The 23,490-nt window shown below is 38.3% G+C and overlaps 1 protein-coding gene across 1 annotated transcript in view; it reads right to left on the reverse strand.

The window, feature by feature from the left end:
- Window positions 1–169: 169 nt before the first annotated feature.
- Window positions 170–23,490, reverse strand: part of Dstn (destrin, actin depolymerizing factor) — a 29,354-nt gene continuing 6,033 nt past the window's right edge. The window contains exons 2-4 of the mRNA XM_070006704.1: window positions 6,012–6,319; window positions 3,543–3,619; window positions 170–1,387 (exon numbers count right to left, since the gene is read on the reverse strand). Coding sequence (XP_069862805.1) covers window positions 1,278–1,387; window positions 3,543–3,619; window positions 6,012–6,319 — 495 coding nt within the window. The 3' untranslated portion in view covers window positions 170–1,277. The remainder of the gene's footprint in view (window positions 1,388–3,542; window positions 3,620–6,011; window positions 6,320–23,490) is intronic.

Below are 23,490 nucleotides of genomic sequence, written 5' to 3' on the forward strand. Positions count from 1 at the left end.
TCCATGTTTTGCTTCCCTAAGGCTCACATCTGGATACACATCTGGAATAAGGGGGCCTTGCATTTTCATTCATGCAGAGGAGCAGGAGCTGTTACCTTAACTGTCAGAAATACCATATAGAAAGCCAAATCCTTCATTCCCAATGCACACATGAATAATTACACAAGAATAAGTTAAAAATGCTTCCTTTATTACATAAAGCCTATATTGCTACTTCTAAGTTCAACTGTTTGTGCATCTCTACATTGTTCGGTGTGTCATGCCTGTGATGTTAAAGACAATCACTTCCAAGTGTCATTGGGGCAGTGGTCCCTTGTGAGTGTCATCCTCCATACCTGTTCCCCACCTGCACAGTTGACAGATTGCTCTAGGAAATTATGGTCTCCCAAGCCCCAGAGGAAACCAACAGCATTCTTCCACTCTTACTGCACCAGGTTCGGCACAGCTCTGAAGGAGACACAATGAAAGATTTTGCAAGTGTCCTGGCTTACCAATATACTGTTTATCATTTTCATTGACAAAGCAGATTACAGTGGAGCCCTATTTGCATCATAATTAGTTGTTACAAGGCATTGCACATTCTTCTGAGGACATACCATGATTTCTAAGCTGCAAGGTCACTCACAAATGGTCTCCCAGCTAGTGAGGCTGCTAACTGCAGGTGCCATGCTGCCTCTTGCACTCCCACCTTGGCTTGGAGTTGTGCTTTGTAACATTAGCGTGAATTATAAGTAGACACAATTCTGAGGTGGACTTCCTTACACATTTGGTAGAACTAAAAGACTGCTTGACTTAAGTCTTACTGCTGTTAGTATATTAGTGTTGTTACACATTATGAAGAAAATTATATCCAAATATGCTGTTCAGGTCAATAAAGAATAGAGAATTAAGAATAATTTGAGCCAAAATTATAACCAATTCTCCAAGTAAAAGTAACTGCATTGGTTAACAAGGATGTAAAAATGTTTTTCACATGGCCTTGTGCTGTTTTGTGAACTGCATTATTAAAAATCCTGAGCATAATAAGCATCCTTATAGGTTAACTCATCAAAACAGGCATTTGGCCAGTTAAGAATTTAAGTTCACACTGATAAAACTTTAGACTCTAGATTTATTTAGGGCTATATTTGGACATGTTTATATTTATGTTACTCTAGAAGATGACAAGACAGCTCCCCCTCAGTAAGACCCTGGCCTAAATAAAATTTGCTTTACTTATATAGCAAGAGGATAATATTAAACATGGAAGCTTTCAATTTGTGGCACTGAATGATGATCTACACAGGGCACCCTTCAAAAGCTACAATTAAGGACCCGCCTAGCTTTTCAGCAATACAAGCCCGGTTGAGGTCTTCCGGCCCATTTGCTTGACATTCATGCTTTATACCTAGAGAGAAAAACAATAGTCCTATTTAGAATTAGGGCAAGCAACTCAGTTATTTAAGATACCAGTGCTTTTAAAGGTCACCTCCAATATGGATTAACTGGTGTTTACATACCATGAAATCCCACATAGTAATGAGAAGAAGTAATCTGTAACCACATGCATCAAAATAGATGACTCGTTGATTTCAAGAAACCAGAAAAAAACCAACAGGTTTACATTCTGTATGATTTTTATATAGTACACAAAATCAGCTCACAGTAACATAGGCACCCTGGCTTCCCTTGTATGTAAGGGGGAAAGGGCAGGAATGCAAGCAGTCATGATGGAGGCTTCTAGAATGCTGGTCATTAGAGCAAAAGTCAACCATTCAGTTTAGCCTGTGAAATTTCATGCACTGCTACAATAATTTATGAGCTTACTCTTCTAAAGATGTGCTGTACCTCAATAAGGCAAATGTAGGAATGCCTATGGCAGCACTTTCCTGAGACAGCCACCACCTCTCCAAGAATGTAACACACTTGAGAAACCTACCATGATGAAAACTAACACATTCCCACTGTTCTATCGGCATCCCACACAATAAGCTTCATTCCAGGATTGCTAAGAGCAGCTATGTTCTAAATAGTTGCATTATTCTAATAGTTTAGGACTATTTCTCAAGTTTTGCTGAAAGCACAGCATGCCAACTTTGAGGCAACTTAAGACTGATTTGAGAAAGCTGGTGTCTTCATTAGGAAAAGGTGACAAAGTGACTGTCATTTAATATAATCAAATCAAGTCTATATACAGCAATCCTCTATACTAAAAAGGCAATGCATACTAATAGTGATGAGGAACCCATTGGACTCTCTGTTGATGATTAAGGAGTGTGAGAATGTCAGTTAACCACCAGGTGAACTGGCTGCTGGTAGTGGCCCAACGTAAGCATGAAGAACCCAGTGACGCACTGAACTGTGTGCCGCAGGGTACTGGGACAAAGGAAAAGAAGGCAGGATTCTGTTTTCTTAGCTAAGTAAAACTAAGGAGAAAAAAAACTTGTTCTACAAGAATACAAGAACCACTCACAGAAAAAACCAACTCTGGACAAGCCTTTGGCTCAGGTAGCTGTTTGGAAATAGCTGTGGCAGGGAGGCAGCAGGAAAACACCAAGAATCAAGGCCTCATGGAGGTTATTCGGTTCTGGCCAATGTCATACAGCAATTAGCACAAGCTTAGCTTTCAGCATGGGCCTCTGGGAACACACCCCCATGCTCTTCCCACCATACCATTTTCTCCTGGCTGGACTCAGGCCAGGCCCTGTTGTCCAGACCCCAGTCACCGACTGGCAGGCAAATAACTGGCCAGCTTAAGGTCAATGCACTTTCCTTTGGATACAGACAAATCAATTACCTAAAGTCATACCATTCTCCACAGTAAGGCTAGAGATAAGAGCATTCTGCCCTCTTATAAACATTTACTTTTTACAACTCAGTCGTATTAACTACATTCAAAAGCAATAGTAAAAATTGATTATACAGTATGACTAATGTAAAACAACTGGTCTCCACATCTCCATGAGAGACTAGTTTAAAACCAGTCTTAGCTAAGGATGGTAGCATATGTGTGTAACCCATATGTCTGTGCTGGGTTACAAAGCAAGAGTAAGAATTAAAGGCCAACCTGAGGAACACAGAAAATTCAAAGTCACCCTGAGCTACATATCAAGACCTTGTCATTAAAAAATAAAAAGCTAGCCAGGTGCCGGTGACTCACACCTATAATTCTATCTACTCAGGAGGCTGAGATCTGAGGATAATGGTTCAAAGCCAGCCCAGACAGGAAAGTCCAGGTGACTCTTACCTACCAAAAAGCTGGAAGTGGAGCTGTGACTCAAGTGGTAAGAGTGCTGGCCTTGAGCAAAAAAGCTCAGGGACAGCACCCAGGTCCTGTGTTCAGGACCTGCACTAAATATATGAATGAATACATAAAACAAGGCCACCCTTAAATAAGTATCATACAGTCAATACTGAACAAGTAAGTACTGCTAACAATGGCTTTGTAACATCAGATGCTCAGGGGCTATTTCCTCAGAACAAGAAATCAAGAAAAATTTCAGTGCAGTTCTAGGGGCTTACCCCTACCTAAACACCTGGATGTGTAGCACATTAGCACATACCTTGAAACTTCTTTTTGATGGCATCCTTGGAGCTTGCATAAATCATTTTACTTTTCAGAGGCGCTAGTTCTGGTGCCCTAGATGGAAGGATCCCAAAAATAAAACTGGTTTAAAAGGAAGTACGACTTGCCATCTTATCACTTTCTATCAGTGACAGGTAACAACAAGAGGAAACTCAGAATTATGTCCCCACTTTCTCAGAGGGTAAATGCTATGGATGGTAGTATATACAGAATCACTCAGGCTGACCCCAGTGAATACAAAAGGCAAGAACAATGTAAAAAGTAGAACCACTAACAGCTTCATAACAGATCTGGCACTGGGTACCCTCCCAGTGTCGGTCATGGGGCCTGAACTCTGGGCCTGGGCGCTGTCCCTCAGCTCTTCAGCTCAAGGCTAGTGCCCTACCACTTGGCCACAGTGCCACTTCTGGCTTTTTTCTGCGTATGTGGTGCTAAGGAATCAAACTCAGGGCCTCATGCATGCAAGGCAAGCACTCTACCACTGAGCCAACTTCCCAGCCCTCTAATTTCTTTTTAAATCATTTTTTTCTTGTGGTTAAAATTCAGGCTAATAATTACATTTTTATAAGGTTTTTCTAACTTTATAAAGTTTCTAATTTACAAAAGTTTCAAACACACACAAAAAGATTTAAAAACACCAACAAGGTCTAATGTCTGCCACCCCAAATTTTAAATGTTATTCTGGCATTTTTGCTTCTGAATTATTTCCTAAAAAAGAATGAATTACAAGTAAGTACAAGTCCCCCTCTCAACCCTTTCCAGTCTTCTCATTTACATCTGTTTCAACAGTAGGTATGGACACTTGTTCCCATCTTAAGTTTAATATAACAGATGTTCAATGTCAAGTCAGGAGTCAAAACCTATGATTAAAGCCGTATTTGTGACTTCATGATCCTAAATACAACTTTCAAGATACTTTTTTTCTGTTTTGGCTAAATAACAACTTGGTAATAATTATACCCTGCTTGTCAGTATCCCCATTATCTTGTATATACAATACTTGAGTGCCTTCTCTCAGGAATGGAAGCACAGGCCAAGCACAGTGCCTGTTTCACACAGCACTCTCAACCAGCAACACGGAAACCAACAATTAACCGTGAACAGGAAAGCTCACCCTGCTTAGATGCTTAGACAGTAATGTTTTCTTTCCCTTTTTTACCAGCAGGCCCCAGGACTGGCTGCATATCACACTGCCAGAATCAAGTATAATGAAGTCTCCATTTCCAGGACCCTGAACTACCTAGTCTGTTTGGATGCTGTTTCCTCTCAATCCTAAGATTTAGTGGGTAAAACCATAACTACCTCAGGACTAGTAGATGTTTGATCTAAAAGTTAAGTGGATACGTTCTCCTTTTACCATCAGGGACATGAAAAAACATTGGCTGTTCTGATTTTACTCAACTACATTGCTAAAATACTGAGGAACTACTCTTTGAACTGTGGAAAGAACTTGTTATGGAAACATCTACAATAAAGTTTTATATCTTCATAAAGTAAGTTAATAGTGCAAACTAAGTCACTGCATTTGTACTAAATTTCCTTTTCTTCTATTTTTATTTTCAAAATGTATGTTAATAAGAAAATTTAATTTTCATAGTGGAAAAAATACAGAAACTCTAAGTGCAAATAAAGGAACTACCAGCTTAAAAGTTGGATTTATAGCTGGCATGCCTGCCTCAGCTACAATCCCACACGAGCAGGTACTTCACTGCTCATTACAAGCACTTTTCATTTCCCCAAACCCTAGTAATACTAATACACAGTAGAAATAAAGTTTAATAAACGCACCTTCATTCAAAACCCAAATTCTTCTAATTTTGTCTTACCAACTATTACCTTTACATACCAATTTCAATGGAGCTGCCCCAATCCATATTAACTTGACCCCCTACTTGCATTCCTTACAATACCTTGGGTTAAACAAGTACAGAAAAAGCTTGTTAAAATAGAACTGAGGTGTGATCTAAGGTTTCCTTTAAATCTCAATTCTTTGTCCTTCCCATGGAGGCTTGCATTCTAAGAACCTTTCCCTAGACCTACCTCACATACCCCAACACATTTCCCCTTTCCCTTGGAAGCTACAGAATATTCTAACTTTAGGGGTATGGTCATATCAAGGAATGTGGCATCAGAGTTCAAGCAAGTCCCACAAACATAAATTCAGCTAAAACCTTATGAAATCTTATAAATAAAAATTAAAGGGATGGGAAGGGGAAACAAAGGAGGAGGCTACAATGCTTGATAAGAAATGTACTCATTATCTTGCCCATGTAATTGTAACCCCTCTGTACAGTATTTTCACAATATAAATAAATAAATAAATAAAAATTAAATGATGACTGCAAACAGCCTGAAGCACTACTTTCGTCTTAGACTGTTCTCCAAGTGCTGACATTAGGAAATTAATGCTCAGATTTACAGAGACCCAATACTTCTAAACACTTACCACAAAAAGAACATCAATTCTTCTTTTCTAGATTCCTTGGTTTCAAAGCTTGCATCATACAAAGCATAACGACAATCTTTTTCAGGAAGCATTCCCACAAAATGCTTGAAAGGATCGGTTATGGTAACACCAACATCTCCAACCAAAATTTCTTTGCCTTCTTCAACAATGATGCACTTTTTGTCTGCACTGAGACAAAAAATGACAGCCTTCTTCCTTTTCTTAATTTCTTCTGGTGTGGAGCATTTTCTAACTTTCATGTCATAGAAAATGCGACACACTTCATCAGCAACTTGCACTCCAGAGGCCTATGATGAGAAAAGAAATGTATGAAACAGATTTTAGCATGCCAAATATAAGACTGCTGCATTTGTGGCTACAGATTGGCAAATATTAAAAATTTTCCATACCACCAGATAAGAAAACTAAACTATTTTTAAAGCTTACATATACTGTATAAGTCACTCCTCACCATACCATAAGAGATTTAGGGGAAACAGCCCTCACTGGGGCTCTAAGAATATATAAGTATATTCCTTTTGTAATACACAATAGACAGTTGGAAAAAAATCCATCTCCATAACATCTCTTTTTCTAACTAAAAAAGAATTGAAGGGCTCTTGATATATTAAAAACTTGGTGATTAATATTCAGCAATCTATTAGTCACTATTAAATTTTCATTTATGGGCTAATATGAAAATTTTAAAATGAAAGCTATTGGAATTTGTGGGGGGGAGGTATAAGGGGACAAGGAGAGTGATAAGAGGGGGTGATAGTGACACTGGAAATGTGAGTGGAAATGTAACAATGAAATCCACCCATACAACTAATGTAAGCTAATTTAAAAAAAAAAAAATCATTCTCCAAGCTGGGTGCCAGTGGCTCATGCCTATAATCCTAGCTACTCAGGAGGCTGAGATCTGATGATCGAGGTTCAAAGCCAGCCTAGGCAGGAAAAGTCCGGAAGACTCTTTATCTCCAATAAACTACCAGAAAACTGGAAGTGGCCCTGTGGCTCAAGGGGTAGAGTGCTAGCTTTAAGCTGAAGAGCTGAGGGAACGAGCCCAGGCCCAGAGTTCAAGCCCCATGATCATCCAAAAACAAAAACAAAACCACAAAACATTCTCCTATTAAACCTTTTGCTTTCATTACTTCAGTAGTATATTCCTATTTATTTTAATAGTTCAATGAAGAGTACTCAGATATATGAAGAGAGCTCTGTAATTGTGGAGACCGTGATTGGAAAGATGGGAGTCTTCATTCACAATAAGATCCAGGTGATTTAACTTGGCTATCTTCTCTTCCTCAGAAACTAAACTTGAAACATTTGACTCTAAACCACATTTTTAGTAACAGAGAGAACATACTACAAGGTAAATCAGACATATCCAAAGCTGGCAACTTGTCATGTTCCAACTAACTTCTGTAACCTTAGCTTTAACAATAGTAAAATGGAAATTATACTGTTAATTCGAGAAGATTTAGACCACACACGTCAGGCACCTAAGTGCAAAGAGCAAGGGTACCATTCAGAAAACAAAGATTTAGGCTGGGAATGTGGCTTAGCTTGCCTAGCATGCATGAATCCCTGAGTTCAATTCCCTAGTAGCACATGAACAGAAAAGGCCAGGAAGTGGTACTATAGCTCAACTGGTAGAGTACTAGCAAAAAGAAGCTCAGGGACAGTGTCAGGCCCTGAGTTCAAGCCCAGGACTGGCAAAAAAAAAAAAAAAGAAAACAAAGATTTACTTATCATCTTGTTAGAGCTTCTTCAACTCTAATTTTTATTAAAATTATTTGGGTTAAAGAACTACACAAATTAAACTGATACTCAAAACAACTTTGTTGGGTTGAGAAGAAATATAAACTATACATATTTCTTTGTTATTCCCTTGACTATATTAGTGGCCTAAACAGCTAATATTTGCACAGAAGAAAGATCATAGCCTTCTTAACATTTTAAGAGTCAATGACACTACCTCTTAACCATTATCTTAGGTACTTCTGTTGCTTGTAGGCATACATAAAAATCCACCATGAAGAAATGTGCAGCCTCTGGGTGAGTCACTAGGGTTAATCCTAAATCTGTCCCTTCCCCATATACAAGTCTCAAGCAAGCACACAGCAAATATTCAATCGCTCTGATAAATTAAAAATGTGCAAAGGTACTGCAATATAGTTTTACAGATCATGTCTTGCTTAAGGTGTGTGGCAGAGCTGAATCCAAGTTCCCTCTCTGCTAGGCAAGCTGTTGGCCTGCAGGAGCACAACCAGCTGAAGGGGAGCCTTCTGCTCCCCTCCAGCTGCCATCACAGAGGGAGCCCTGCATTCCAATTTGCTGTTACTACCAGGGATCTAGAAAATATTCCAAGCTAGCTCTCTGCCTTAATACATTTACTCTGAAAAAAATCTTTTAAAGGACGAATAGCCTTAAATTTACCAATTTCCAGTTGTAAAAGTTCTCACTCTCTACAAAGTACAAATAACATTCTTGATAGGATGGCTTATGCAGACCAAATAGCAACCCTACTGTTATATATGAACATTCAACTCCCACTAAAACTCAGTTAAACCTTAAGTAAAACTCTATGAATCACTGCTCCCCCTTCCAAAAGGAGGGGGTAAAAACTCATGAAGAAACTTATTTATTGTTTTAATAAGTGGGGAAAAGAAACTATTCCAACAAAGTAAACTGTATATAATAAAGTCCATTTGCAAATCTTACTCAGAATATATAAAAGACAATCCTTATAAGATTTGCTTATCCCGTGTGACAGGCAAGAAGTGAGAAAGGGAGGGTAGAGACAAGAAGGCAGTTTTTTTCAACTACTGTGATTTTATCTTTAGTTGTACAAATGGATTACAATTCAACATGTCCATCTAAGTATAATGAAGCTTGATCATTGTCATCTCTTTTCATCACTTTCCTCCATCTCTCCCAATCCCACCCTCCCCTCAATTTTCCTAGTTCTACATTTTCACACATGTACATTGAATATTATGACTGTATTCTGCCAACCTTCCTCTCTTCATACCTCACCCCTCCATATACCTCAAGTACCAGCTTCCTAATATTCTTTTTGCTAAACTGTAAGTTAGTTGCTCGAAAGAATTACACCACTGGGGGCTGGAAGGTGGCTCGGTGGTAGAGTGCTTGCCTAGCAGGCATGAAGCCCTGGGTTTGATTCCTCAGTACCACATGAACAGAAAGAAAAAGCCAGAAGTGGTGCTGTGGCTCACGCTGGTAGAGTGCTAGCCTTGAGCAAAAAAGAAACTCAGGGACAGTGCCTAGGCCTGAGCTCAAGCCCCAGGACTGGGGGGAAAAAAAAGAAAAGAAAAGAAAAGAAAAAAGAATTACACCACTGGAATTCTTTCCTGCATATACTATACTTTAGTTGTTCATGTACATGTGTATTTGACCTTGTACATGTTTACATATAGAATAAGGACTTTTATAAACCTTACAAAGAAAATTCCTCACTTTCTAAGACAGAGGAGAGAGAGAGACATACAAAAATGGTAGTGGAGGGGAAAAGCAACCAAGGGATGGTAAGCACACTGCCACTGCTGTTTTCATTCAAGGGTTTTAGTCTTCTTCAGAATTAAATCCAATTCCCTTGTCACAGGATAAAGCTCTTTATGCTTACTTCTCTAGCCTCCTTTTACATTTCTTTTTCTTTGGCATGCACTCCTTTTCCAATCACACAAAATTCTAAGATTCCCTGAATATGTCATATTCCTGTGACATCTTACTTCCCTCCTCTTCAAATGGTCACCTTTCAGCTAGACATCACCTCCTCTAAGCAGGCCCTCCAGTTACCCTCTCTAATTTAAATATTCTTATTTACTAACACAAAATATATTTCTAACATAATACTGTTGAGAGCTATTTTTAAGAGCAAGAACTTTTTTTTTTGCAGTGTTAAGAGATATACCGAGGGTCCTGTACATGCTAGGCAAGTACTCCACCTTTGAGCTGTATCCCCAATCCTCTTCCAAAGTTTATCAATCTGCTACTCAACAAACATCCAAACCTCCATCTTCCAAGAACTAAAGCTACCAATTGTTTACTTAATAAAAATGTAATACCTAGATTATGTTATAAAATCATGGATACATATTATTTTTAATGTCAAATATATGAATATCACATGATTTCTGGATAAATGCTGTAACAGAGACCTATACATATTAAGAGACATATTAATCACATATTTAAGTAATTCTATAATCCATAGCTTTGTTAAATGGCCACTTGACACTGCAATTGAAAAATTAAAAAGGCATTATTTGGTAAGATGTATCTATGAGTACTTTTACACAAGATAAAAAGAATACTGAGTGCTGGGCACTGGTGACTCGTGCCTATAATCCTAGCTACTCAGGAGGCTGAGATCTGAGTACTGTGGTTCCAAGCTAGCCCAGGCAGAAAAGTCCCCATGAGAGTCTTATCTCCAATTAACCACTCAAAAACCAGTATCCTGCATCTTGTATATACATTTTTATAATTTGGGGAGGGGAAGGGATATAACAAAATGTTTACATAAGGAAACAGGGGCTGGGAAAATAGCTCAGTGATGGAGTGCTTGCCTTGCACGCATGAGGCCCTGGGTTCCATTCCTCAGCACCACATAAGCACAAAAAGCCGGAAGTGGCACTATGACTCAAGTGGTAGAATGCTAGCCTTGAGCTAAAGAGCTGAGGAACAGCACCCAGGCCCCAAGTTCAGGCCCCATGACCGTCAAAAAAATTAAAATTAAAATAAAAAGGATACAGGTTGACCCATTGTAACAATGAGATGTTTAAGACACTATGTTGGGGGAGGGGGGAGAAACTGGGGAGGGAAGGGATGGTAGGGGAAAAACAAAGGAGGAGGTAACAATGCTCGATGGGAAATGTACTCATGTAACTGTAACCTCTCTGTACAATATTTTTACATTAATACATATGAAAAAAATAGAAGTGGCACTGTGGCTCAACTAGTAGAGCTCTAGCTTGAGCACTGGGACAGTGGCACCCAGAACCCCATAACTGGCAAAAAAAAAAAATATCGAAGATTTGCTAATATTTGAAAAAGAAAAGTTTTATATTTATATTTTTTTGCATATCCTTCATGAAGAACCAAAATATACTTCTCTGATTCTTCCAAATATTCTATGATATGCCAGCATTACCTTGATAGGAGCAAAAAAGAAAGAAAAAAAGAAACAGTTAAGATTAATGCCCTTGATGATCTTAAACATAAAAGTTCTCATTCAAACACTAGGAAACTAAATTCAAAGTACCTCAAAAGGCTCACAGATAAGGCAGTTAAGTCTGTGAGACTCATCTCCAATTAACCATCAAAAAGCTCAAAGTAAAAGTAAGCTGGACGCTGGTGGCTCTGCCTGTAATGCTAGCTACTCAGGAGGCTGAGATCTGAAGATTGTGGTTTGAAGTCAGCAGGAAAGGAAAGCTTGTGAGGCTCTTGTCTCCAATTAACCACGAGAAAACTGGAAGTGGTGCTGTGGCTCAAGTGCTAGAGTGCTTGCCTTGAGTTGAAGAGCTCAGGGACAGTTCCCACACCCAGAGTTCAAGCCCCACAACCCTTCTACCCCCCTCCTTACCCCTCTGCCCCCCTTCCAAACAAAAGACTATATTGACAAACTGACAGTCAACACCCTCTAAAATCAGGAACAAGTAGAAGACATTTTCTCTCACTACTTTTATTCAGCATGGTTTGAAGTCTTAGAGGATTAAAGCAAGAAAAAAAATTGTCAGGTTGGCTCATACCTGTAATCCTAGCTATACAGGAGCTGAGATCTGAGGATCTTGGTTTAAAGCCAGCCTCACCAGACAAATCAGAGACTTTATTTGCTCTCCAATTAAACAGCAAAAAGCCAGAGACAGAGTCTTGGCTCAAGTGATAGAACAGAACCTTTAAATGAAATAGCTAAGCAAGAGTACGACACCCAGAGTTCAAGCCCCAGAACCAGTGAGAGAGAAAGGAGAGAGATGAGACAAGAGAGACAGAATATGAAAGGAAGAACTCAAACTATCTTGGTTAAAAAAAAAAAAAAAAAAAAGATGATATGGAAAAACCTAGACTGTCAAACAACTGTTAAAACTAATAAAGTCAGTAGACTGATTATTTGAAATAAAAAATTCAAGTAAATGTGGAAAGGGGGGTTGGAAAGTAAGCTTTTGTATGACCACAGAAAAACTTCTGGTGCTGCTGTTAAAACCATATTTATGGCAAGTTGTTAATAATATAAACAGAATATTGACAATTAACTTCAAATGACTATATGCATGGTATAATCAAAATTCTATCAAAATGACCTGGAGAAAAAGAAACTTACAACTTTATGTCTTACATGGAAATAAAAGTGACTTTTATCTTTTCTAAGTTTCCCAATTTCTTTAATTATGTATACAGATGTCTATATGAAATGTGCTGTTCTGCAATTTTTTAAAGGTTTATATTATATATAGTGCTTTGCAACTTTTTTTTTTTTGGTCAGTCATGGGGCTTGAACTCGGCTTGGGCACTGTCCCTGCGCCCTTCAGCTCAAGGCAAGCGCTCTACCGCTTGAGTCACAGCGCCACTTCCAAGTTTCCCAATTTCTTATCTATGCCAGTATGTCATTTTTAAAGAGCTGATAGAATTGGAATCAGCTGGTTATTTCCTTATAGTTTTTCTTTTTTTTTTTTTTTGGGTTCGGTTGTGGGGCCTGAACTCTGGGCCTGGGCACTGTCCCTCAGCTCTTCAGTTCAAGGCTAGCGCTCTACCACTTCAGTCACAGCGCCACTTCTGGGTTTTTTCTTTTTTGTTTATGTGGTACTGAGGGATCGAACCCAGGGCCTCAGGCATGCAAGGCAAGCACTCTACCACTGAGCCACCTTCCCAGCCCCTTTTTCTTTTTTAAAGCACATTAATTAGAGTTTCATTGTGTTATTTCCATTCAAATGTACAATTTAATCACAAACTCATCCCCTCTCCCTCCTTTTTAAAAATAATTTCAGCAGGTTTTGTTCATTTTCATACATGTGTAAAAAACACTTTGAGCATATTCGTCCCTATTTCATCTTCATCTTCCCCATTCTCATTGGCAAACCTGTCATTCTGGGCGCTGTCCCAGAGCGCTTCAGGGTGAGCGCTCTACCGCTTCAGCCACAGCACCACTTCCAGTTTTCTAGTGGTTTATTGGAGATAAGAGTCTCATGGACTTTCCTGCCTGGGCTGGCTTTGAACCGTGATCCTCAAGATCTCAGCCTCCTGAGTAGTTAGGATAACAGGTGTGAGCCACCGGCGCCTGGCCCGTCATTCATTTTTAAGGACTCGGTTATGTGTATGAGAACAAGCAGTTTGTATTTGTCATTCTTTATAGGGTCTACTTTGCTAAATAGTTCTATCTGCTTATGCATAATTTTGTTCTTCTTTATGGCTGTATCATAGTCCCTTGTGTATACATACACAACACACTTTATTCACTCACTGAACACCTAGGCCAATTCCCTATTTTTAATATTGTGAACAAGACAGCTGTAAAAATGGGTGTACAGGTTTCCTGTATTGTTGAGTTTCCTTTTGATATAGGTATAAGAGTGGTATAGCAAGAACATTAGAGTTGTTTTTTTGGTTGTAGGCCTTGAACTCTGGGCCTGGGTGCTATCCCTGGGCGCTTCACCTCAAGGCTAGTACTCTACCACTTGAGCCTCAGCACCACTTCCAGTTTTCCTGGTAGTTAATTGGAGATAAGAATGGACTTTTTTGCCAGGCTGGCTTTGAACTGTGATCCTCAGATCTCAACCTCCTGAGTAGCTAGGATTACAGGCGTGAGGCACCGGCATCCAGCCAGAGTTGTTTGTAAGAACTTCCATACTGATTTTTATAATAGCTTCATTAATTTATGTTCACCCAACAGTGTGTATAAGGGTTTCTTGTTCCCAGCATTCTTGCTAAAAAAAATCTGTGTCATTTTGACTTGTGTCTCCTTTGTGGTAAGGAAGTTGAATATTCTATTTCTTAGCCATTTGCACTTTTGAAAACTCTTCCAATCATTTCTCCATTTATTAGCCATTTATTCTGTTGGTGGTTAACTTTTGGAGTTTCTTTTTTTTTTTTTGGTCAGTTGTGGGGCCTGAACTCTGGGCCTGGGCTCTGTCCCTCAACTCTTCAGCTGGAGGCTAGTTAGTGCTCTACCACTTGAGCCACAGCACCACTTCCAGCTTTTTCTGCTTATGTGGTGCTGAGGAATCGAACCCAGGGCCTCAGGTATGCCAGACAAGCACTCTACCAGTGAGCTACCTTCCCAGCCCTCTTATATATTTTAGTATCAACCCTTTATCCAAGGAATAACTGGCAAAGATCTCACACTTTAGTTTCCCTTTGATTCTGGCAATTATTTCTTTTACTGTGAAGACTAAATCTTACGTCATCACATTTCTAAGTTCTTGTTCTTATTTTCTTAGCAATTAGGGTTCTATATTTGGAAAAGTGTTAGTTATTCCTATATTTTTCTAGGGTTTTCATTATGTTTGCTTCTAGCAGTTTCAAAGTTTCTGGATTTATATTATTTGTTCTATTTGGAATAAATTTCTACACAGGATGAAAGACAAGGTCCAGATTCAATCTTCTACAGGGTTTCAATCTTCTAGTTTTCTCAACAACAATGTTAAAGAGACCATATTATTTTCTGGCGCTTTTATTAAAAAAAAAAAAATCAGATGGCCGTAGCTATCTAGGTTTGTATCTGAGTTCTCTATTCTGTTCCATTGGTAATCTGTTTCTGTACCCTTACCATACTGTTTTATGACAGCAGAATAATGTGGTGTTGATACTGTGATACCTCCAGAGTTGCTCTTTTGGCTCAGGATTATTTTTGCTATTTGGGTTTTTTATGCTTCCTCATGAAATTTAGGATTGATTTTTCTTTTCCTGCCAATAATGACATTGGGATTTTGATGAAATTACAATGAATCTGTACACTGCTTCCAGTAGCAGAGCCATTTTCACATTAGTTCTTCAAATCCGTAAACATGGAAGGTTTTCCCTGTTTCTGGTATCTTTTCTTTCTTTTAGGTTTCAGTTTTCATTTAGTTTTCTTTCACCTTCTTAGTTTATTCCTTTTTCCCCCACTGAGACTAATCAGAATGGAGCCATTTTCCTGAATTCTTTTTCAGCCTGTTGTATATGAAAAATGTATCAATCTTATAAATTAATATAATTTCCTACTACACATTGCCAAGTGTTTTTTGGTAGAATCTTTAGTGTCTTTAGAGGATCATACAATCTGCAAACAGTTCATTTGAATTCTCTTCTCTATTTGAGTCCCTTTTATTTCCTTCCTTTGCTTTACTGTTCTATCAAGTACTACACTGCAGAGGAATAGAAACCCTTGTTATGTTTCAGATTGTAGAGGAATGACTTACAGTTTTCCCTCCATTTAATATGATGTTGGCTATAGATCTGTCATAGCTTTTATTATGTTGAGATATACTCCTGCTATACCTGGTTTCTTCAAAGCTTTTAACATGAAGAAATGTTGAATTTTGTCAAAGGCCTTTTCCATATCTGTTGAGATTATGTGATTTTTTTTGGGGGGGGGGGCAGTGTCACGTGGCTTTAAATCAGGGCCTGGGTGCTGTCCCTCTACTCTTTTGCTCAAGGCTAGTGCTCTACCACTTTGAGGCACAGTTCTATTTCCAGTTTTTCTGGTGGTTAACTGGAGATAAGAGTCTCACAGGCTTTCCTGCTCAGATTGGGTTTGAACTGTGATCCTTAGATCTCAGCCTCCCGAGTTGCTAGGATTATAGGCATGAGCTACCAGTGCCTAGTGGATCATGAGATTTTTACCATATTGTTTATGTTATTAAATTTTATTGATTTATATACATTAAATCATCCTTGCTTCTATGAAATAAAAGCTACTTCATCATGGTGTATAATCTTTCTAATGGGCTTGCTGAATTTGTTGTAAACTTTGCATTCATGTTCATCATGGAAATTGGTCTGTTATTTTCTCCTTCTGTTTTTGTGTCCTTAATCTGGTTTTCAAGTTGAGTAATAATAGCTTTAGAGTTTGTTACTATTCCTTCCCTTGCTGATTTATGGAGTAGTTTGAGGAACATTGATGTTAATTCTTTAAAGGTATAGAAATCAGTTTCTCTGTTTGGGAGGCTATTAATGTTTGAACCTCATTGCTTATTATAGATATTTAAGTGGCTTACATCCTTTTAGTTCAATTTTAGTACACCAATTGACCTAGAAATTTACTTCTTTAGAAGATCTTCCTATTAGAATATTGTTTTTTTTTTAAAGAACTCCAGATAATCTCCTGGATTTCTTTGGTATTTGTTGTGATTGTCCTCTTTCTCATCTCTATTTCTATTCATCTTCCTTTTCCTTTTTCTTTTGGTTAGACTGGACAAGTTTGTCAGTCTTAACAGGGTGAATACGTTTTACTACAAGACAGTTTCATTGTTAGTGCTGAAGGCTCAATGGTAGACTTTTTGTATACCATGCCGGAGACCTGGGTTCGATTCCAGCCACCCCAAGACTAAAACTTCGCTTTTCAGGCCCTAAATTTGATCCAATCTTTTACTATTCTAGGGCTTTTAATATGTAATTAAATTTTAAAAAGTTCAAAAAAATTGTCAGTCTTGCTTATCTATTCTATCTGTTAAAGAATCAACTTCTTTCACTTTTTTTTTTTTTTTTGCCAGTCCTGGGACTTGAACTTATAACCTGGGCTCCATCCCTGAACTTTTTTTTGCTCACAGCTAGCACTCTACCACTTGAGCCAGCACTACTTCTGGCTTTTTCTGTTTATGTGGGATTCATGCATGCTAGAGGCAAGTACTCTACCACTAAGCCGTATTCCCAGCCTTTTCACTGATTCTTTTTACTGTTTAGTTTCTATTGCTCATTTCCCTCTAATACTTATTATCCCTGTCTATGCTTTTAGGTTTGGCTTCCTGCTTTTCTAAGAGCTTGAGATGCATTGTTAGGTTAATTATTTGAAGTTTTTTTTTTTTTTTTAATGTAGGTACTGATGGTATAAAGCTTCCTCTTAGCATGTCCTGCTATTTCCAAAAATTCTAGTAAGCTGTGTTTTTATTTTGGTCTTTGTGCTTCCCTTCCTTTCTTTTATGTCCAACTCCATGTTCAAAAGCGCAGTCTCCATGTGTTAGAATATTTTCCACAGTTTCTCGTGTAATTGATTTCCAGTTATATTCCACTGTGGTCTGAAAAAACATGAAAAACAGATGTCCCCAGTGGCTTATGCCTATAATCCTTGCTACTCCGGAGGCTGAGATCTGAGAATCTCAGTTTGAAGCCAGCCCAGGCAGGAGTCTGAGACTTATTTAGCTCCAATTAGTCACAGAACAATCCTGAAGTAGCACTGTGGTTCAAGTGATATGAGTGCTAGCCTTGAACAAAAGAGCTCAAGGACAGTGCCCCAGGCCCAGAATTCAAGACACAGGACTGGCAAAAAAAGAAAGAAAGAAAAACATGAGAATTTCAATTTCCTTACATTTAAGACTTTAACTCTGGAAATATATGATCTATTGGAAAAAGTTGAATGAACTGCTGAAGATATGTATTTTTCAGCTGTATGTGGAATATTCTGTAGCTATTAACCCATTTGGTCAGTAGGACCTATGAAGATGACTTGAATTTTTTTCCCTTTGGATGACCTATTTAAAGGTGAGTCTCCCACTATTGTGTTGGAGATTATCTGAGCTTTTTTGTTCAGTGATGTTTCTTTTATGAAATTTGATGCATTGACATTTGGTGTGTATGCTTACAATAGATAAATCTTCCTGTGGACTGTTTCTCTTTACCAATACAAAGTAACCTTCTTTGTCTCTTCTAACTTTGGTTTAAAGTCGGCTGTCAAATGAGCATGGCTAGTGTCTGCTAGCTTTTTTACGCCCATATTATAAAAAGAATTTATCGGCAAGGTGATGTACAGAGGGGTTACAGTTACATAAAGTAGTGATTACATTTCTTTCCTTTTTTGGGGGGGGGGGTCCGGTCATGGGGCCTGAACTCTGAGCCTGGGCGCTGTCCCTCAGCTCTTCAGCTCAAGGCTAGCGCTCTACCACTTGAGCCACAGCACTACTTCTGGCTTTTTTCTTTTTGCTTATGTGGTGCTGAGGAATCGAACCCAGGGCCTCAGGCATGCAAGGCAAACGCTCTACCACTGAGCCACCTTCCCAGCCCTGATGTATTTTTTTTTTTGGGGGGGGGATCGGTCATGGGCTTGAACTCTGGGCTTGGCTGCTATCCCTCAGCTCTTCAGCTCAGGGTGAGCACTCTACCACTTGAGCCACAGCGGCACTTCCATGATTACATTTCTTGTCTAACTTGTTACCCCTTCTTTCATTCTCCCCTCTTTCCCTCCCCACAATCCGGCCCCCCTGCAAGTTGTACAGATCATTTCCAACATATTGTCTTGTGAGTATTGCTGTTGCCAAGGTTCCCCCTTTGTCCTTTGTTTCACCCTGCTTGCTTTTGAGCTGCATATGCTTCCAAAGCCATTTTCTTTCCATTTAAGCTAGAGTATGTCAGTGATATGTGTTCCCCGCAGACACCAAATAGTTGAGTCTTGTTTTTAAATCCAGTTCGTCAATTTGTCTTTTTTGCTTGAAACCTAAAGCCATTAAGATTCAGTGTTATTGTGAAAAAGTATTTAGTAATTCTGCCACTCTGTTGTTTTGATTATCTGTACTCATTTGCTTATCTATTCATCTGGTGAGGTTTTCTACTATATTTTCATTGTTACATCTATTTTGCTCTTCTGTGTGTGAAATTCCTAGCCACTTGTCAGTATGGTTTAATGGGAATGATAACACCTCCCTCACCAGGTGCTATAAAAATTGAATGCAACAAGGTAACACAATGCCTAATAATATTTGAAAGTTATCTAAGATAGCATTAACTTCTTTCACTTATTAGTCCTGCAAGTGGCTTTCTATGGCTCAAGATGCCTCAATGAGCATAAAAAGGAAGACTAGCACTGATTAAGGAGTTTCCATATTCTAGGTTCACTTTAACAATACATGCTTCATCTCCAGGAATTTTTACTGAAAGACTCAATTCTTATGTAGTATACAAATTCTTATGTAGTGTATAAAGGGGAGCTCTTAATTATTGCAGTACTTACACCTCAATTCCCAGTATTTTTTTTTTTTTAATGTATGAGAATGGTAGAAGATTAGAAAAATCCATTTACACGGGAAGGTTCCTATGTCATAATGAAGAAAACTCTTGCTGGGCATCAGTGGCTCACACCTGTAAACCTACCTCCTCAGATGTCTTAGATTTGAGGATTGTGGTTTAAAGCCAGCCCAGGCAGAAAAAGTCTGAGACTCTTATCTCCAATTAACCACTAGAAAAAACTGGAAATGGAGCTGTGCCTCAAAGTGGTAGAGCACTAGCCTTGAACAAGAGAGCTCAGGGACAGTGTCCAGGCCCTAAGTTCAAGACCCAGGACCAGTACAAAAAGAGAAAAAGAAAGGGGGGGGGGAGGAAGGGAGGAGAAAAGAAAAAAAAAAAACCCTCTCATTATTCATTAGTGTTCATTCAATAACATCTGTGTGAACTACTATGACAAAGGCATTCTACTACTGATATGTGCAGATTCAAGAATTTCACAAAATACCTTGGTTAAGTCTTACAGAAGAAATTCATACACTATCTTATTACTCTTAGACATGTGCAGAAATGTAGAGAATTAAGTATTGGTATCCATACTAACTCCCCATTACAAATGGAAAAAAACAATCATCCACAATGTATAAAGCTTATTCAATAAGTTGACTGACCACTAATCATTTTGAGTTTAATGAGTTCTATAAATATGAGTATTGCAGCTGAGGACCTGTATTTTAAACAAATATAAAAATTTTAAATCTGAATTCCATTACTGGAAATTTTAAGTATTTGGAACAAGTTAGACATGTGGATTTTTTTCAGCTGTAAATTTTACACTAAAGTTAGATCAAATATATCCAATAAAATCTTAAGTATCTGAGTTGTGTTTAAGGTATAAATGAATTTCAATCACTTTGAGGAAAAAATCATGAAAAGCTTTTAATATTGATTAAATGCTAATGTAATATTTGAAGTATATTTAAATAAATTTCATGTTTTACTTTTCAATGGAGCAACCAGAACCTTTTATTTTTTTGGTCGGTCGTGGGGCTTGAACTCTGGGCTTGGTGCTATCCCTGTGCTCTTCAGCTCAAGGCAAGCGCTCTACTGCTGGAGCCACAGCACCACTTCCGGTTTTCTAGTGGTTAATTGGAGATAAGAGTCTCACAGACTTTTCTGCTGGGGCTGGCTTTGAACCAGCCTCCAGTAGCTAGGATTACAGGCGTGAGCCACCGGTGCCCAGCTCAGAACCTTTTAAAGTACACAGATAATGTTTTATTTCTCTTTGACAACACTGCTATAGTAACATTTTTTTTTAATAAAGCAGAAGTTCTTATTTCCAATGACAAACATTCTTTTTTTTTTGACAAACATTCTTATAACAAAACTTCAACAATGTGAGAATTCCTCGAAGCTTCTGAGCTTCAACAATTGACTTCAATCACTCTATAGCAAATTGGAATCTTTCTTGTATTTGCCTGCCTGCAAATTAGCTTTAGTTCTATCATTACATGAAAATACAACAAAACTTTGAAGAACATTTTAAAAGATTGATATTTATAACCAATTATAGGAACAAATTCATCTCTGCTTTTCTGAGTAAGATAAATATAGAAGCAACATATAAAGTAATAAGGAGGCTTCCTTTGCCTTGAACAAAAGCAAAACAATGACAAATGGCCCTCCTATGTATGCGGTGAAGTCTATCTTTCAAGTGCTCATCTATTGTCTTACTGCAACAGAACTAATTCTCAGCCATTCCACATTTGCAACTAGATTAGTTGCTTAATTTTTCATTGCTTTGACCTAAATGTTTAAAAATTCTTAAAAATTACTTAAATTTTTAAAACTTTAAAATTCTTAAATTTTAACATGGTAAAACAAATCATGGAATGAAATAAGTACATAAGCATTACACCGTCAGCTACAACACTATAGACTGAAATCAACTGAATTCAACAAGAGACCTTGCACAGCAGATTCTGATGAATGTAACAAGTTTGTCCAAAGTTATCACTGGGATGAATGAACTCAATGTTTATTTTTTCTAAGTCTGTACTTTTCTCAAAATTTTAAGAAAAATAACAAAGATTTTTACTTGGAAGTGAAAACTTGTTGCTTCTAACATCAGAGAAACATGGCAGGGACAGAGGGAGTTGTGTTTAAAATATTACAAGTTTTATGTGGGAAAATTCTAACGATGACTTTCATGGACTATCTAGAGGGGAATATTATGTCCCAATGGAAATCAGTTTAAGGTACTTCAACGATCTTTTACTCATTCATTCATCCATTCGGTGGTACTGGAGTTTGAACTCAGAGAGCCTCATACTAACATTTTGTTTTTTTAGGCATTTTTTTCCCCTCTGAACTTCAAAAGGTTGTAGAAGAGGTTACAATTTAACATGTCCATCTAAGTGTCTAGTGCTTCTTGGTCGTTACTCCTTCCATCATTCTCCTCCATCCTAAATGTTCCTTCCCTCTGACTCATTTCACATTTCTTACTTCCTTTATCACGTAAGTACAATGAGTATTCTTGCTGTACGTGTTCCCTGTTTTTTTGTTTTTCTTTTGTCGGTAGTGGTGCTTGAACTCTGGGCCTGGCCGCTGTCCCTCAGCTCTTCTGCTCAAGGCAAGCACTCTCTACCACCTGAGCCACAGCACCACTTCCGGTTTTCTGGTGGTTTATTGGAGATGAGTTTCACAGACTTTCCTGCCCAGGCTGGCTTTGAACCGTGATCCTCAGATCTCAGCCTCCTGAGTGGCTAAGATTAATTAATCCGCCTTCCTTCTTACTTTTCACCCCTACCAATCTTATTTCAGGATCCTGATATTTATTTCATTAAACTGCTAATTTTTCAAAAGATTTACTCCATGGAGTTTAATTCCTGCATACATTATACTTTAGTCAATTAAATTGTGCATACTAGTATATGCAGTATTATTTTCAAAATATGGTCCATAGTTTACATATACAAAAGACCAGATCAAGCCTAGACATTCATGGAACTAAAATGTTGCTCCAAAAAGCAAAATCAATGGCTGGGAAGGTGAGTTAATAGTAGAGTGCTTGTCTAGCATGCATGAAGCCCTGGGTTCGATTCATCAGTACCATATAAACAGAAAAGGTTAGAGTGGAATTGTGGCTCAAGTGGTAGAATGCTAGCCTTGAGCAAAAAAAGGAGCTTAAGGAGAGTGCCCAGGCCCTGAGTTCAAGTCCCAGGACTGGCAAAAAAAATAAAAAGTGAAACTGAAACAAAACTATGCATAAAGTTTTTTTTTTATTTCATGTATGATTTGCTTCATCTAAAAAAAAAAATGTTACTAGCTAGATGCTACTGGCTCATGCCTATAATTCTAGCTACTCAGGAGGCTAAGATCTAAGGATCAGTTTGAAGCCAGCCTGGACAGGAAACTCTGTAAGACTCTATTTCTCTAAATCACAGAAAAAGCCAAAAGTGGTACTAAGGCTCAAGTGGCAGAATGCTAGTCTTGAGCAAAAGGAGCTCCGGGCCAACGCCCAAGCCCAGAGTGCAAACCTCAGGACAGACATTAAAAAAAAAGTTTCTGTAAGAAAAGTTTTATCAGCACAAAACACAAATGTTCAGGAATATTCCTTTGTTAAGCACCATTTTATTTAAAACAATCCTATCAATAATAAATAGTAGGTTGGGCATGGGGAATGTATGCCTGTAATCCTGGCATTCAGGAAACTAAAGCAAGAGAATCAAGTGTTCAAGGCTAGCCAGGGCTAGCTACTTAGTGAAACCCTGCCCTTGCACTCAAAAAAAAAAAAAAAGTCAGACTTGCCTTGTTTTGTATGTTTATTTTTTTTTCTTCTCAGAGATTTTTTTTTTTTTTTTTTGGTCATGGGGCTTGAACTCTGGGCTTGGGCGCTGTCCCTCAGCTTTTCAGCTCAAGGCTAGCGTTCTACCACTTGAGCCAGCACCACGTCTGGCTTTTTCTGCTTATGTGGTGCTGAGGAATCGAACCCAGGGCCTCATGCATGCAAGGCAAGCACTCTACCACTAAGCCACCTTCTCAGCACCTCTCAGAGAATTTTTGTTTAATTCACAGTAAATCTGAGCAGAAAGTAGAGTTCTCACCTATGGTCTATGTGTTTGTTTTTAATGTTTTGGTTAGATGAACAGCTTAGGAAAAAGAGGGAAGAGTATAAAGTAGAGAGGACTAATCTCTCTTGGCTACGAAAACTATCTTGAATCAATCATCCTACAATCTACCATTACCAGAAGCCTGAAAATGGCAGCTGACTAGAATTTGTAGTACTGAATTCTGTGACTTAGCAGCAGCTTAAGAGGCCTAGAAAGAATCT

Source organism: Dipodomys merriami, unplaced genomic scaffold (assembly GCF_024711535.1).
Source record: "Dipodomys merriami isolate MVZ:Mamm:240054 unplaced genomic scaffold, mDipMer1.0.p SCAF_7, whole genome shotgun sequence".
NCBI classification, from domain to species: domain Eukaryota; kingdom Metazoa; phylum Chordata; class Mammalia; order Rodentia; family Heteromyidae; genus Dipodomys; species Dipodomys merriami.